General features: G+C 40.8%; 1 protein-coding gene across 1 annotated transcript in view; it reads right to left on the bottom strand.

Moving 5' to 3' along the window:
• Nucleotides 1–4,859: 4,859 nt before the first annotated feature.
• zanl (zonadhesin, like) overlaps nucleotides 4,860–17,127 on the bottom strand; it is a 45,199-nt gene continuing 32,931 nt past the window's right edge. Inside the window, exons 39-53 of the mRNA XM_049567747.1 lie at nucleotides 16,135–16,406; nucleotides 15,842–16,050; nucleotides 14,045–14,189; nucleotides 13,667–13,914; nucleotides 13,453–13,582; nucleotides 13,167–13,362; nucleotides 11,113–11,274; nucleotides 10,788–10,918; nucleotides 8,864–9,066; nucleotides 8,628–8,763; nucleotides 7,847–7,984; nucleotides 7,605–7,698; nucleotides 7,339–7,383; nucleotides 7,106–7,149; nucleotides 4,860–5,127 (exon numbers count right to left, since the gene is read on the bottom strand). Of these exons, the coding sequence (XP_049423704.1) occupies nucleotides 5,072–5,127; nucleotides 7,106–7,149; nucleotides 7,339–7,383; nucleotides 7,605–7,698; nucleotides 7,847–7,984; nucleotides 8,628–8,763; nucleotides 8,864–9,066; nucleotides 10,788–10,918; nucleotides 11,113–11,274; nucleotides 13,167–13,362; nucleotides 13,453–13,582; nucleotides 13,667–13,914; nucleotides 14,045–14,189; nucleotides 15,842–16,050; nucleotides 16,135–16,406 (2,209 nt within the window). The 3' untranslated portion in view covers nucleotides 4,860–5,071. The remainder of the gene's footprint in view (nucleotides 5,128–7,105; nucleotides 7,150–7,338; nucleotides 7,384–7,604; nucleotides 7,699–7,846; nucleotides 7,985–8,627; nucleotides 8,764–8,863; nucleotides 9,067–10,787; nucleotides 10,919–11,112; nucleotides 11,275–13,166; nucleotides 13,363–13,452; nucleotides 13,583–13,666; nucleotides 13,915–14,044; nucleotides 14,190–15,841; nucleotides 16,051–16,134; nucleotides 16,407–17,127) is intronic.

The following is a 17,127-nucleotide window of genomic DNA, read 5'->3' as shown; positions in this document are numbered from 1 at the left end:
ACCATGTAGTGTAAAGAAGGCTTAAGAGAAGGAGAGATGTGTGCTTTATAATGAATAAGGACTGGTGTGATGGTAAAAATATAAGGTGCTGTCCCGTTCCTGCTGTGGCACGCTGCTATATGACGTTCAGTGACGGCTGCAGACCGTCACAGCCCGCATTCAGGATAAGCAACCATGTGGCCGTCTTGAGGAGGTTGGGATGTGTATAGTTAAATCATTCCACAACCAGAAACCATGGATTACCTGAACCATCTGGAAACATAAACAATGATGAATCAGCAGCCAAATAACAAATAAAGGACTGACTGATTGATGTTACCTTATTCTTTCAACCCACTACATTTAGAAGGTAAATACTGTAGTTTTTACTTCAAGTTATTTATTTGATAACTTTAGTTACCCTACAGATTTAGATTATCAATACAAAATATTATTAACAAATAAAGACACCTTGCAGTTTTTAAGTGATTAAAATTAGCTTCACCTTTACAACTGCAACTTTACAGTGATACATATATTAGTCTATCATGATTTAAGTCCAAATATTATAATTATTTTGAGAAGTACTTACACATTGAGTACTTCTGTACTTTAAATTTTGAATGCAAGACTTGTGCTTGAAACAAAGTATTTTTAACAAAGAAAAAAATATTTTTAACCTATGGCATTGCTCCTTTTACTTAAAGGAACAATAAGCAAAATTCATCATTTCTAGATTGAAAGAATTAAAAAATTGCTATGTGAAGAACTAGAGGTCTAATTTCATCTGGAGTATAGCATGACCTCACACACCCTCTCTCTGTGTTGATCTCCAGCTCCTTGTTTACAAGCCGGTCCGGCTGCGCGTTCATGTACGTTCATGTGAATCCACACCTCACCCACCCCCCCCTCTCGGAGCCCTTGGCCCTCCCTCCCTATAAAAGGCTACAGCCAGTGAGCAATGGTAGCGCGTATTTTCGAAGTGAAATGGTGGAGGGCAGAATGAAATGTTCACCTGAAGACGACCAGGATCTGACATTACCTCTTAAGAAACAACAGTTGTTGGCGAAGAAGTTGTTGGATAAAGAAAGGGACAGAACTCGGATTAACATTTGTAATTAAAAAGCTTATATCTCAACAGTTTTACAACAAAGTATGACTTTCTTGAACTTAAAATGTATGTTTTAGATTCATTAACAACATATTTAGATTTCATGTCGCAACTCAAACGGGAACAAAAGATAATATTGCTCTCCCCATTCACTGCCATTCATATTTTTTCCGATCTAAGGTCCCATGAGCTCTGCTGGAAGGAGCGTGACTTCGGCACTCTATTCAGGTTAATATGGGAAGAAGCAGCAGGTATATCAGGCAGCTGAGTAAAGTGGAGCCTGCAGAAGAAACACCGGGACCGTCTGGATGTAATAGTCCGTGGAGATGCTGCGGTACTCGGCTGCACAGACGAGGCGAGTGGGGTGGGGGGTGGAGAGCAGAGGTAGAGGGAGGTGTGGCTCATGACACACTTTGTTTTGGTCTACAGGCAGTGCACAACAGCAAACCTAGCGGTGAAACGATTTCGCTTTTTGCCCCTTTAAATGACCTGAGTACTTCTTAGTACCACCCCTGCTTAAAAAAATGTTGTGATATATTTAAACACCCATTCATGTCGGGAATATTTAACCAGTAAATAGATGTAGATAAGAGCTTGGTAAAGTTTTGCACAGCCATAAAAAATAAAATCAAAAATATTTTAAAAGATTCACAATCAGTCTTACATTTACAAGAGACACACTGATCCATCTTAATTTCTCACAGTAGCCTACATGTTACTGTTTTTTAATTTACCTCCATTTTATCTTTCAGTGTCTAACATAATATCATCCCCCTGCAGAGCCAGAGAGGCACCGTTTTAGACGTACACATGTGCAAGTTTGAGAGGGCAGGTATCTGTCAATCCTTTTTTAATTTGGCCAGTCAGAGGCTCACAATCCCCTGTCAGTCAAACACTTTTTCCACCAGTTTTCCACCTCACAGTAGCAGGAGTAGTCAACATTTTAACTAGCTGGCTATGCAAGCGCTCGCTAGCATCAACTCCCTGATCATAACAGAATATAATAATTTTAAACACTGCTCATATTAGAAGACCCACCACAAGAAAGCATGTTCTTTGCTTTAATTATTAGACAATTAACAGACAATGAATCTTAGTTGTTTGTTTCTAGCGTGGATGGTCCAAAAGGGACAAGCCCACCTGCCCGGGAAAAACCTAACACTGGCATCCAGAAACAAGTATCTGTGACCCATCATCTGTTAGATAATGTAAACAAAGAACACGTTTTCCTTGCATTGGTCCTCCTAAAATGTACTGTCAAATGTTAAAGTTTAACCACAAAGCTTTATTCTGTAATGTTCCATGTTCCATGATCAAGTTGACAAGCAGACAGCGTTAGCTAGCGAGCTAGTGCATTAGGTAGTGGAAACATTTTCTACTTCCACTTTAAACAAGCAATTGCCCATAAAAGGCTGTCTTCATTTTTACAACAACAATCTTAAATATATATTTAGCAATCTCCAGCTGCACAACATTAAAGGGCCAGTGTGTAAAGTGGGTTGAAAACAGTGACATCAGTGGTCAAATTCTAGATTGCGGGGCTCACTCGCTCACCCCTCCCGTCGGGTAAATGACGGTGGCCTCGTAGGGACAAAAAGCCTTGTGCAGACACAAGTTTTTCAGGAGTAGGTCTATCTAGCGACGAGGTGAATATTTATTTAGAAACCTCTAAACCTTGTTACGATATTGTAATGAATCTCTCACGAGCAGGAGACCAGTAGCCTGGTTCCAGACCATAGACCCTGCCCACTCAACTGAGTAGGCTTGCATTACTGGTCTGGCATACTTCAATGAATTTGCGATTTATCTCGTCCAAACGATGGACGGACCAATGAACGCCGGGGGTCTAGCGATTAGCCAATTGGCGCCACACTGATGTCAAGCTGTACGCCGGTGGGTAACTGGTGAGGATAGCAACAATGGCGACCGCTACAGATCCTACAGACCACATTAATGATGCTATCGAGGTATTTCGCCACTACTCGCGTTAATGGAGGACCAAATTAAGGAAGCTGCTAAACTGGATTTAACGGCGATGCAGCTGGGCGTGCACGACAACGGAGACATTTTAAACGGGCAATGCTCGCTTGTTTTCGGCACCCCCGAGGCATGGATACTAATGACGTCAGATTCTGGGTGAGTCGTTGATCTCTACTGATTGGTTAGGGAAAAAATCAAATTCCCTCCCCCTTGTAAACTGTCTTCAATGGAAGCCATGTCAGACTGAAGGTTCTGGGAGCTTCAGTCTGACACTCAGGCTAGGAGACCAGAGTAGCGTTCGGGAAAAAGGCCAGTATATTTGAGCACTCCAAAAACTCTGGTAACACTCCAGGGGGTAAAAGACTCCGTCCCAAACTCTGACTCTTCTGGCGTAACACACACACTTCATACACACATACTCGTTTACAGTACCTAGCGGGTACCCCCTCCCCTCTCTGCTCCACCAATCTCCAGCCCGCACACTGACTGACAGCGTAGCTGGTAAACAGAGCTCAGCTGTTTATATAGCCTAGCAATATCTCCGGACTATAGTAGCTGCAATGGACGACTTTGAACGCGATTTTGAAGAGTTTATTGTAGCGGACACAGATCCAGAGCCATACCTGTTTGAGCCGGAGCATACAGATGAGGAACTCCATGTGTTTGATGCTGAGCGGGTGAGAAAAAAGGCTGAATGCACAGAATGGGATTCGGTGCTACTGCTACCATCGTTGGGGAGATATATCATCAGGAGGAAAAGCGCTGGAGAGAGTGCATCACAAGGAGTGAAGTTGCATCTTCTTTTCCTCGCAGATGACGGTTCGGGTATATTCTCTCCTGTTGCGTGGTAAGTGTGGTCCATTCGCAAACTTTACAACTAAAAAAACTTTTCACTACTCTCTATCGACGAACTACTAACACTCTCTGCTGTTTCCTCCTCCTTCTTCCTTCCTCCCGCTGTCTTCGTTGGTTTATTTATACACGCGAAACGCGTTCTCTGGCTGGCTGAATTGTCCGCTCAGGCTGCTTTACATACATGGCGGCGCAAGATGGCGACCTCTAGCTAAAGCAAGGACCTTGCTATATATATTATAAAAGCATAATTATAAGGCTACAAAAAACAAACAAATTTTATTTTATAGCTATTATACACTTATATAAACATATTAATGGGAAGAATATTCAGATTCAGATTCAGATTTGACAATAAACCATGCCAAATATTACACACTGGCCCTTTAAAGGGTCTGGTACTCACACATGTGCATATCTAAAATGGTGGCTCTCTGGCTCTGCAGGTGAATGTTTCTCTGTAAATGTCCAAGATGTAATTGTTGGAAATTGTGATGTGTTGTCCTATTGCAGTTTATATCTCTTTCACAGTAAACTGGTCTGACTTGCTATGACAGCAATTGGTAAATGTTTTCTATGAGAATGGACTCCCTTCACAACAGCAATGGTTGAGCACTCCCTCTACTGCACTTAATAGCAAATCATGCATCATATGGGAGGGAAGACATGTTCTGGGAGAAAAGTATGGGATCAGTCTAAACCAGATGGAGCATATGGGCATATGGGAATGGTAAGAATTCCTGTGATTTGGAGGAATGAAACACAGAGCCCAATCTATAATGGTCTTTTGGATGTGTTTTCACAAAGACAAATACACATTTTATTTATGTATTTTGCATGCATTTAATTTTGAAAATACATACACACTTAAAGACACACACAGAGTAATTTTCACTTTTCTGTTAATTAAACATATACATCTGACTTAAATCACAGCTCCAAAAGCATAAGTTAAGAAAGCAAAACATGGGCATATGAACAAACATTATATAATATTCACAACTCTCACAAGACTTCCTTCCTTTCTTACAGTTTTATTCTTTCTTTGAGGCCTGTTGAATACACTTCACTTGAATACACATCATTCATGTTTGCCTCATAGAGCAGGTGTTTTGTTACATTCACAGAAAGAGGCTACACAGTATGTCATCACATAGTAGTCACTTTATCATTCTGTAGGTCATCTATGTTTTTATATGGAACACCTAAAAGAAATAAGAGAGAAATATTAGAGCTGCACTAATAATCATCACCATGAAGAACTGCATTGTAGAATTTTGTCTACAGACAATGAACACAAATGGTAACTAAAGTTGACTTTAAAGGAATTCCACTGTAAATAAATAAGTGATTATAAACTCAGGACAAATAATCAAACTGTCTCAGAACTTTTCTCCTGTACTTATTAAAGTATAGAGTTCTTTTAAGGAAACTTTCTAGGAATTAGTTGGAGGCTGTTTGGAGATTACAGTTCCTTAAAATAAAACCTTGTAATATTTGTAGCTAGGTTACATAAACACGATATATTTTTTGACAATTTTCTTTAAACTGTGGCTTTTAAAGAGCCAACTGATGCCTGGTATTTACAGCTAAACAAGGACAAACTAATAAAGATGACACATTAATTCAATCGATACAAACCTATATAAAAGAATTACAATTAATAAAATATTTTACATTTTGAATAAAGGTGAATAGAGGTCAAATGGAGCTCTTAATACATTTCTGTGGTGCATTTTCTATTTTAATATCTGCCCAAAGGGCTGTACTGGTTTAATATTATCATTATTATTATTAGTTTCTTTAAAATGTTATTGCCAATTCCCGTGAGGTGGAACATCATAGATACATGAAACTTTCACCAGTGATTGGAAGTTGTGACCAAATGCTGCTCAACAAATATGACCCTAATCCACCAGATGGTGGCACAGTAATTAAGGCCCAAAATTCTGTTTTTTTAAAAGGCCATGCCCCCCACACCATTAGTCTTATTCACCTGAAATTCGACACACATGTCCAGCTCAATGTGCTCTACAAAAAAACCCTCAGAGCCATTAAGGTCTGCCTCACCAGATTTTCTGCTACTTATTTTTTTTAATATTTTGAAAAACACATTTTTAACATGTCCTCCTGAACTGTGGCTTGATTTGTCAATCATTATAGGACTTAACTTATCAAAGGCTAATTGATATCTCATTGTGTTTTGAAGATACCAGATACCAGTAAGGGATGCCGTAGAAGAGCACTGCCCAGCAAAAATTCAGATGTAAATGAATGAGCTACCGACCATTTTTTTTTAAACGGTGGCGAAAACTGTCAAAGGTTTTCATCCTTTACATAACATTTTACTGACTATTTTTAAATGTAGTCTTAGTCTTGAGATCAAAAAACCGAGAGTGTTAGTCATATTTAGACAATGTAAACTTAAGCAAGATTTATACTTCTGCTTTGAATTAACACTGTACCTATGGCATAGATTCTGTGTCAATGCAGAGCCTACAGTGTAGCCTGATGTGCACCTTCTTATAAATGTAACTACATGTCACCTTCTCTCTATTTTTGTGAGCTGAAAACCATTTCCCTCAGTGGAGACAAAGCTTTTATTTACTTTTATTTCACAGATTAGAAACAAGAAATTGCGAAGACAATAAAGCCTCCACAAAAATAGCATTTTAACTCCAGTGTGTGATTTATCCTGGCTTCATATAAGTAGAGGAAATCTCCACTAGTTGCTAGGCTATTATAAACATTGTAAAATGTCATAGGCTTGTGCTAATAATGTTAGCATGTTGTATTTGTTTGGAAAACATGTTTAGTTTTAGACAGTTGTTTTATCAGTGAACCTTGTGAGTTGTAATGGATCCAAATTTGTAATGTTTCTGTTGTTAAATGTTGCTCTTGTCCCTGGCTTCATATGAGAGGAAATCTCTGCAAGCTGCTAGGCTAATTCATACAATGTAAAATGCCATAGGCTTGTGCTAATGCCATTAGCATGTTGTAAGCCGATTTGTGTATTTGTGTCAGAAATTGTATTAACCCATATTTAATGTGTGTTTTGGGTGTGTTTTGAATCAACGAAACTTTGGCTACTTTGGCTAGGCTGCAGTATGGGCTCTGCATAGAGCTGACACACAAGTATAAATCCGCATTTACTTCTCAAAGACCAGTAATAACAATTCTTACCTGTTGATTTCATGCTGAACTTCTTCTCCTCGCTCTTCTTTTTCCTGCTGACAGAAAGAGTGAGGTGAGACACATCACAAAATAATTAATAAGACATGCGTGCCTACAGGCCAGAGTACAGAAGGATGAGATAGTGAAGGCACTCAGTAAATCACACCCTTCACTTCCCAGTGCTGATACAGGATGCTCCCAGAAATTCCCAAAGAGGTTATGACACTGTAATTTTCTCTCACCCAGTGTGAGACGACTGCTGCTTCTGAATTACATAAACGTGTGACCTGCAATGAAAATCAGACTTTTATCTGGGCTTTGATACCAGTGTATATGCTGTGTTTAGTAGAGAGCTGCAGCAGCCTCCTCAGGCTGCTGGGAATGCCAGTCAGAACATTCTGCAAATGTCAGTCAGCAGTCGTGACACACACACACACACACATCTGTGCACATGTTCTACACACAAATACTTTGATATTTGCACATCGCAGAATCAGATGAGACTTACTTGGATTTTTGTTTGCAAACACACGCAATGGTGGCCACAAGTATGATGACGACGACTGCCACCAGGACGGCTATCAGGATGATCCACTTGGTTTCTGTAACATACAATTTAATTTAAACCAAACATTGATAACAGCAGTTCATTTCTACTAAAATAAAACTGATAAAATCTTTGAAATAAAGGAACCGGAAAATAAAAATGGATTCCCCAAGGAGTGATACAGATGTTTTAGCAGACCGTACCCAGTCCTCCGCTTTCTGTTATCTCCACTTCGCAGTTTGTGCCTTCAAAGCCCTCTGCACACTGACAGGTATATGTGTTGTTGCTGGCTTCCTTACATGTTCCTCCATTCAGACAAGGGTAACTGAGGCAGGGACTCGCTGCAACACAAAAATGTTATATTACCGGTAAGTTGTTTTTTTTTTTTAAGATTATTTTTGTGGGCCTTTGCCTTTAATGGAAAGGACAGTGTGTGAAATGGGGAGACAGAGAGAGGGAGCGGGGACTGACACGCAACAAAGGATCGCAGGCCGGACTCGAGCCCGTGATCGCTGGAGCCAGGCAATACCTCTGTACATGGGGCGCCGGCACTATACACTACTCTACCGATGCCCCGTTATTGAGGGTTTTTTTCACAGTTTGATGTAGTTTGTTTCTCTCACAGTCATTTTACATGAGACACCAAGTGTCCAATTAATGCAGCAGAGTGATAACAAGCATTTTCTCTGGGGTCCACACAAACAAACAAACATGACAGTATACATTCACAATGACAGTGTGATCCACACTAATATTCCCATTGTTTAAGTAAACTTAAAAGACAAAGAAAATAATATTAAAAAAAAATACATAAATGAGATTAAAGAAAGAAAAATAAATAATAATAATAATAATAAAATAACATAAATACACATGATAAAAAATATAAATATCCTTATGTAGACAGGGCCTGAGTCAGTGGAGTTTACACTGAAATGATATTGAGTAGATTAATTTTCTTTCCATAGAAGCACAAACACCCACCTCTGTAGCAATCCCGTTTGAAGTTATAGATGGTGCAGACCTGACCAGCCTGGCAGGTCTTGGGCTGGCACACGGCACCAGTGCTGGTGCATTCACAAGCCTCAGAACAATCCTCAGTCACAAACTTCTCCTTCAGCTGCAGGATGGAGGGAGAGAGGTGAGATGGAAGGTAGAAAGATATCATCACACAATGACACACAACCACTGCATTCTTGAACTCCATTATGGTCTCTTACAGTGTAGTATCTGTTGAGGAAGGTGCAGCCGCACTGTGTGTATGGCACACAGTTCCCCTCACTCATGACGAAGCCGGCTGCACACTGGCACCCCTCCTGGCAGGAAGTGGTGTCACACTCGGAGGGTGCTGCCAAGTCGGCGCAGGAGGCGGGGCAAGGTGACATACAGGGGGAGTAGGTGCTGTTGGCACCACAGGAGAGGACTGGAAAAGAGAGAGAGAAGTCACAAACTTGTGATATATAGATAATGGCTTATCACATGCACTTTTACAGTTCAGTTTTCAGTTCATTTTAACTAAGTTTTAAAAATGTGAATGCTTCTTGTCTCCATGTGCCTGGCTTCTGTTGGTTTTCAGTCATTTTTATACAACATAAATGTCTTCCCTTAAACTGCATTACTTCAGGCAGTCTATCTGATTTTCATACAGTACAAAAATGACTTATTGTCTTAAATAGTAGGAACAAAACATGAAAAGCTTGTCAATGGGCTAAAAACAGACTGTATATTTTGATGGACGTTGCCACCATGATGTCACCCATTTGTTTGTGGACTCCTGTTTTGAAGACTAGAGTTTGACACTGTGCCATCGCCATCTTGGATTTGTGGAACCAGAAGTGACCATATTTAGACGAGAGGGTGGAGAGATCCCTAATGATAGCTGCTAGCTTGGGTAGCGTCCTGCATTTACAGCTATATTAACAATGATGTTAATGTTTATATATGCAAAAACAGGTTAAAAACCATTAAAACAAAATGTACTTAGGTGACCAAAATGTTACAGTTACCTTTCATGAACTGAAAACACACTAAAATAGTGACAGTTGCACCTATACTCATAGATCATATAAAATAATGGAAGTAGTTACCGTAATGTCAACCATTTGTTTATGGATGCCCATTTTGAAGCCTTGAGTTTGGCATTTTAGCCATCGCCATCTTGTATTTTTGGAGCCAGAAGTGACCATATTTGGACATGAGGGTGAAGATACTCCTAAAACAAGCTGCTAGTTTGGGTAGTGTGCTGCATTTATAGCTATACTTATACTTTCGCTAGCAAAAGAAAAGGCTTGAAACCATAAATACAAAATAAAAACTGGACATCCAACTTCTTAGAGGAGCTTGTAGTTAAACCAAACACTGAACAAGACTTTTTTAGGTGACCAAAATGTTACAATTCATTTTCATGAACTGAAAACATATAGTCACCATGACTTCAACCATTTATTTGTGGGCGCCTGTTGTAAAGCCCTGAGTTAGGCATTGTGGCCGTCACCATCTTGAATTTTTGGAGCCAGAGGTGACCATGGGTACGTTAGGAAATAGTGCCAGAGCGCTAGGCTCTGGCAAAAAACTGGACCATTTATACATTTGGAGCACTGCTGGGATGTACTGTTCGGAGATACAGAGCAGCATACTCTGGGCACTCTGTCAAGGGAGACGTAGAAGCAGGGTGCCAAGCAGAGTGAATGTGTGATTAACTTAACCATTTGTTAATTCATGGTGAGGTAGAACACTGGAACAACAGTCCGCTGATTTTAGTGTAGAGCTTCAGATTGGATTTACAAACGCATCACATATTTGAACAACAGGAAGGAGATAACATTAATGCTAGCTACTAGCTTATGTAGCACAGTGTCTAAGCATGTGGTAGGGACTTGTTTTTGTTTGTACCAGGCTGCTGTAATGTTTTTTTTTAACATGGGGGTCTATGGGGATTGACTCACTCTTGGATCCAGCCTCAAGTGGCCATTAGAGGAACTGCAGTTTTTGCCACTTCAGCATTGGCCTCATTTTTTGCCCTGGAGGTTGTTGCTTGGCTAAAACAAGTTCTTCATTCTAACATGCATTCTACACTGACAACCACTGTTGTTATTCCCTCATGATGTGTATGCAGTTTGATTTTGTGTGCATTCAACATCTTACCACAGCCCAGCTGCTTCCTCCATGATCCCAGTTTGACTCCGGCCTCCTGACAGGCTGCAGCATATGCTTCATAACTGGCACAACGCAGCGCTGTGCTGCCATCCTCAGCGCACAGGTCAAACACACAGTCACTGAGGGACAAACACACACAGAGACACACTGAGCATGAGCAAGGGTGGCTGACACACACAACATTATGTCATATTTAGATTTGGAAGAAGGGTATTGTGTGTTATGCATGACATGAACCTGTAACTGTCTCCACAAGACAGTCTCACACACACACACACACACACACGAACACACACACACAAAGACTACTCACTCGTGATAGGATTTAGGTGGCAGGGTTGCATGGCAGACAGCAAACGGCCCCTTGGAGTCAGACAGTGCTCCACACTGAGTCACACTGTTGTAGTCATTGAGCTGAGACTGAGAGCAGTCGGATGTCTCAAATCCTGAATCTGGATCAGTGTCCACCTCTCGCCTGGAGACAGACAGTCGGGTGGACGGATAGAAGGATGGAGAAAATATAAATAATTAAATTTGTGTCAATAACTGCATACCAGATTGCCATGACATTTGCTTAGAAAATCTAAGGTCCAGAGATTATGATTGCCAGTGATTGTGGTCTGACCTTTTCTCCTTCCTCGCCATCTGCTGAAAAAGTCTATTTGACCTATACGTATGGCCATGACAAGGTATCTCTATCATTAATACCTGTATGTAAATACTTGTAAATAATAATAATTGCTGTGGATATTCATGGTCCCCACCCTACCCTGTGATAAACTATTCAAAAATCAAAGTTATTATTATTATTTTTTATTTTTTTTTACAAAAGCTTTCAAACGTATCCTACAGCCTTCTTCAGTGAGTGGAACTTCATGTGTTATATATCATAAATAAAGGGGTTATGACCTCCCAAGTGACCAAGGTTTTTCCAAGGTCAAGAATGAATCTCCACACTACGGAATCTGAATGTATCTAATCAGAACTTCCAACCATTATCAGGTCTCAGCAATGCAGCAGGTCTCAGCACTACCAGCAGTCTCCTGGGTTAAAGTCTTGTGTTAGGGTCAGGGGTTAGGGTCCACCCCAACCTCCTTCCCACACGAACTTGTTCATGTTATACTCCGTCATAATTATTATGGCTACTAGAGGTCAGAGAAGAATAGAAATAAATATGGGTCGTAATAAACTACTTGTACAAATGATTTATGGTGTTTTTGGGGGAGGACAATCTTTATACAAGTAGGGCTGTAAGCACCATTTAACAGTGATAAGCTTGTTTATTGGTGGATAGTATGACTTACCACAGTATAGAAATACACATATATCAGTGTAATGTTTAAGATGTTATTGAATTTGTTATGTTACTTTGTTCATGTATATTTTGACCTCTTCATCGTGGTCCTAAGTGGCTTCCGTACATACCTGACAGATGAACAGGAAGTGGACCTTTACTCGTGAATTGTTCAGTTTGAGTAAATAAACAAGTGACAGAAGAGCAACATGGTTGTTTGTTGGTGTTGCTACCGAGCCAGCTCAACGTGTAAATCATTTTTACGTCGTCACTAACGTGGTTATATATAGAAGTGAGTTGAGATGAAGATGAAAACAATGCAGACTAAAGATTGTCACTACAAGGGCTGGGTATCTTTTAAAAAGTTACAATCTATTATTGATACCTGTACCCTTAAAGCAATACCAACAGAATACTTCATTCAATATCATCTATGCCAACCTCATGCATTAAGAGAGCGTGTTAGGACGCTATATTTTTTGGCACCCAAAGATTACAGCATCTGGCACATCAACACAACACCTCTTTATCCTCTTAAAACAATATTCACAACCTGGATTAATTTTTTGAAAACCTGTTTTGGTTATGTGATCAGTGGAATAATCAAGAAACGGAAAAATATTCAGACTTTATTACCATCTCAGACGTAAGGGGGTCAGCACTTTTTTCCGTCTCTCTTGTTTACCATGCCGATAAATCTGAATTAATTATACTTTTGTTCTCATGGTTTCAGTAAAATAAACTGAACAATTGAATTATGGAGAATATAACTGAGCTAACGATGTGTAGCATCTTCACATTTACAGAAGTTTAAACGTTTATATTTGTATGCGCGATCTTAACAGTTAACTAACGTTAGCTCAAGTGAGTAGCTCTAAGAACCTCTCTAAAAATGAACTGCTTGGCAGTGTCAGTGGCAAGTGCAAAAAGGAATGCAGGTATCATTTGATTGGAGACGTTTCAATACTACTTGGTACTCGGTTATTTTGGTTGATACCTTTAAGATATTTAGTGCCGCTACCCAGCCCCAATACAAAGTGTATCTATTTCTGAAGCAGTGGAAGTGAATTTACCTGTGGACCGTGTGAGGAAGGTTGGAGATCTTCAGTCCATCAGCCTGTCGGTCACTGACCCTCCAGCTTTCTCCGAACGTGTCCAAGTCCCGCACCACTGTTCCATCTGGCTTCATGTACTCATTTCTAGTAAAGCCATCGTAGTTTCCACACAGCCCTCTGACAGAGTTCTTATAGGTGCTGGGCAGGATGATCTCTGATACACAAAGAGAGAGACCGATAAGAGGAATGAATGGATTCGGAAACAAAGTCAGATAAAAAGGGCCGGGGTTCGTTCTTCTCTTACCTCCACGCATGTTGCCATCAAAGCGCACAGTGAGTCCAAAGTCAGTAGTGAGCTGGACCTGCCTGGAGTTCATCGTGATCGTCAACCCATCAACTGGACTGAGAGGAGGTGCAACACGCTCCCCATTCACCTACAGGGGATACAGTATGCTTTCACCTTGTACTTTTTTCTAAAAGCAAACAATACTTTAATCACACAAAAACAAACTACTTACCAGGACAATCTTCTTCTGAAGGAAGCGAACATTGACGCCGTAAACGTCGATGTACATCTGATCCAAGAACGACACCCTTCTGTTTCCCCCACGTCTGATGTTCTTCCCTCTCACCACCAGGGGTGACAGGGAGTTGTGCAGGTTGTGGCCCTGAGCTAGGATGTAGGTGTATGGACCCTGGAAGTGATGGCTGAAACCGTCAAATGTTCGGTAGTGAGGATCCCCAGAGATGCTGCACTTGTCGAACTCTAGATAACATAAATGAAATGGTCAAAATGAGTTAACAATATTTTTCATTTTTAAGGTTTGAAGTCTAGTATGCACGCTGCCTTGTTACAGCATGGTGGAATATTATAAATGTTCAGGTGGTGCACTCACTGGTGGGTTTGCAGAAGAGGTCTCCATATTTGTCCAGGGCACACACTGAGTTGGAATTACAGGTATGGTCCTTACATGTGATTTTGCCACCGAGATTACAGGTACACGAGTCAGCACACTTATCTGTCAGCCATGTGTCTCCCACCTACACACATATACACACAACAGACTTATTTAGATGTATGAACACAGTGATATATTGTTGTATGTTATATGCTGTTTCTTTCCTCTCATTCCTAAGGACATGACTTAAAAGGATAGTGCACCCAAAAATGAAATTCAGCCATTATCGCACATGAAGGCGGTGCCGATGTCTCACAGTCTCGCGCAATCGCACACACGTGAGCGGGGTCTACAGAGAGGCAGTCAGAGCTACAGGCCACAACGAGGCTAAAAACAGAGTTTAAATGACGTTTTTCCAAACAACTTTTTATGTCGGGGCTTCAGGACACTTGGATCACTACGGACGAGCATGGAGATATTCTGTTGTTTCAATTATGTGTTCTTTGGACGTTTTAATCTGGGGCGCCCAGCCTCCTTTAGGTGGAGTTTTGTTGCTAGCCCCATCTCCACAAGGGATGTGAGGACTCTAAAACTTCACCTGAGCCTCGCTCGGCATATGGGTGAGTAGATAATGGCTGAATTTTAATTTTTGGGTGCACTATCCCTTTAAGTCACATTTTGTGGAATGTATGTTCCTGCTGCTCCTTTACACCTGAGGTGCTTCAGTTGGAGGTGCTAAGACATATTCAACACTAGGGGTGGGGGAAAAAATTGATACAGCATAGTATCGCGATATTTTGCGTGGCGATATTGTATCGATACATGAACAGTGAATGAACAATGAAGTTCATCAAAACAAAGATGGGGGCACAGGAGAAAGAAAAATGTCTGGACTTATTTTGGATTGTTTAACAGGGAAACAAAGGAGGACTTGACACATGCGATTTGCAAGCAGTGTCATATGGGAATAAAATACTCAAAAAAATACAAAAAATCAACCAACACTGGACATACTTAGCTTGACAAAACTACCCTCTAACTTCGTTAGAGCTAAGAAAATAACACAATCCATCTCCTACTTTTTGTGCAAAGATTTGCTGAAAGTCACACTGGAGGAAACGATGCCATTAGGATAAGCAACCACAACATCCCTATGGTTACATGGCTAGACACTTTAGTGAACGTCTTGTTTCCCTAAAACAGTGAAACGGGCTTTGATGAATGTTTCTCTCATTTCATCGATGTGTCACAGGTGTAAGCAATCAGCTGCAACATGTTTATAAACCACATTCTGGTAGATCTTTACTTATTGTACATACAAGTTTTGTTTTTAATTTCACATTTGCTTTAGCATTATATGTTTTCCCATGCCAATAAACTCCCTGTGAACTGAATTGAATTCAACCTCACTGTATTGTTTCAATACATTATTTTTTTTGCCATGTTTTGTTGTTTTTGTTGTTTTATTTACTCTGTAATTAACACTGAATATCACTGTTCTTCTAATGACACAAATGAAACACCTGTACAAACAAGTGGTACTTTTTTTTTCTTATTCCTGTAATTCTTTTATGAACTTTGAGATGTATCTTTAGACCCCTCAGTGGTTGCTGACCCCAGACTGGAAACCACTGATATAGATCCTACCTTTTGTCTAGGTCTGTACTAAGATCTACTGAGAGAAGTTTACCTGCACCTTAAAAGCTTAGAACCTGAATGTGTCTTTGATGTTCTATGATAACACATCCTGTTTAGGCCCCCAGCCTGCAGCTGTATGCACTTTGCTTAACTCACATCATGGTATTCTCCATCTGAGTCCAGACAGCCACATTTATCCAGAGGCACACATTTGCTGTCACTGAGGACGTAGCCGGCGTCACACTGACAGCCCTCCACACAGGTGGTGGGAGGGAGGTGGCAGAAGATGGGGAAGAGGTCGGAGCAGGTGGGGGGGCAGGGGGCAGTGCAGTCTGAGTAGTGGCTGTTTGGAGGGCAAGGAATGGCTGTAGGGAAGAAGCACAAGTATAAAAGAGGGGTAAAACTAGAATCCTTATTTCAAACTTTTAATCAGCGTCACTGTGACTTACGACAGAAGGTGTTGTTCCTCCAGCTGATGGTGACTCCGGCGCTCTGACAGGCCTGAGCGTACGCCTCCACGTTGTCACAGAGTGTCGCCTGCATGCCGTCATACTCACACATGTCATAGATGCAGTTACCCAGGAAGGCCTCGGGGGGCACCAGAGAGTGGCAGGGCTTGAAGCGGTCGGAGAGGATGACTTCGGCGCACTGAGCCTCATACAGCTTCTCTTCTTCTGCAGTGCAGTTGGGGTGGATGTCTGGGCGAGTGTCTGGCTGACAGCTGGAGCGGAGAATGTTTGGATGAATGTTTAAGTCAGGAATGTTGTCATTTTTGACTAAGATGACGTGTAAGCTCATGCTATTTGAAAGACACTCCATCTCACATAGGATATTTTACTGATGTTCTTTTTGATTTTTTTGCAATTGCAGTATACCAGTTTACTGAGGAAGACCATTAGATGTGGCTGAAAGCTCTGAAAAGCTAGTTAAAGCTGGGGTGGGCAGCTTCATTTTATCCTCATTAAGCAAACAAACTTTGAGCATGTTGTAATTCAAGTAGTCTGAGAGAAAATTAGACTTCTGAACCTCCTCTTGGCTCTGTTTTCAGGCTTCAGAAATGGCTGTGACAGGAAACTTTGGTCAATCACAGGTCATTTCTGAGAGAGGGTATTCTGATTGGTTTTTGGGAAATTACTAAAAATTACTGCAAAAGTTGCTCTTCCAGCAACATCTGCCTACACAGCAACCCAAAAATAGAAGACGGACTGATCAAAAAGAGAGTCTAAATGAGAGTCTGACAATAAATTTCAATATTGGCCAAGTGTTTTAGAGATGAAGAAAAATGTTGCTAATAGTTTAGCCTTCTGCTAGCCAATACTAAATGCTCAAGGCTGCGGCTTCAAGGTCAGGTTAATGTACCGTGGGTTGGCTAGTTGCTAATTCTTGTCTCATTTGTGGTCTGATAACCAAGAGGGAGAGAGTGAAACAAGGAAGGGCTAAGT

Source organism: Epinephelus fuscoguttatus, linkage group LG23 (genome assembly GCF_011397635.1).
Source record: "Epinephelus fuscoguttatus linkage group LG23, E.fuscoguttatus.final_Chr_v1".
Lineage (NCBI taxonomy): Eukaryota > Metazoa > Chordata > Actinopteri > Perciformes > Serranidae > Epinephelus > Epinephelus fuscoguttatus.
The sequence above is the reverse complement of the archived record's forward strand: the minus strand, read 5'-3'. Positions and strand labels throughout refer to the sequence as shown.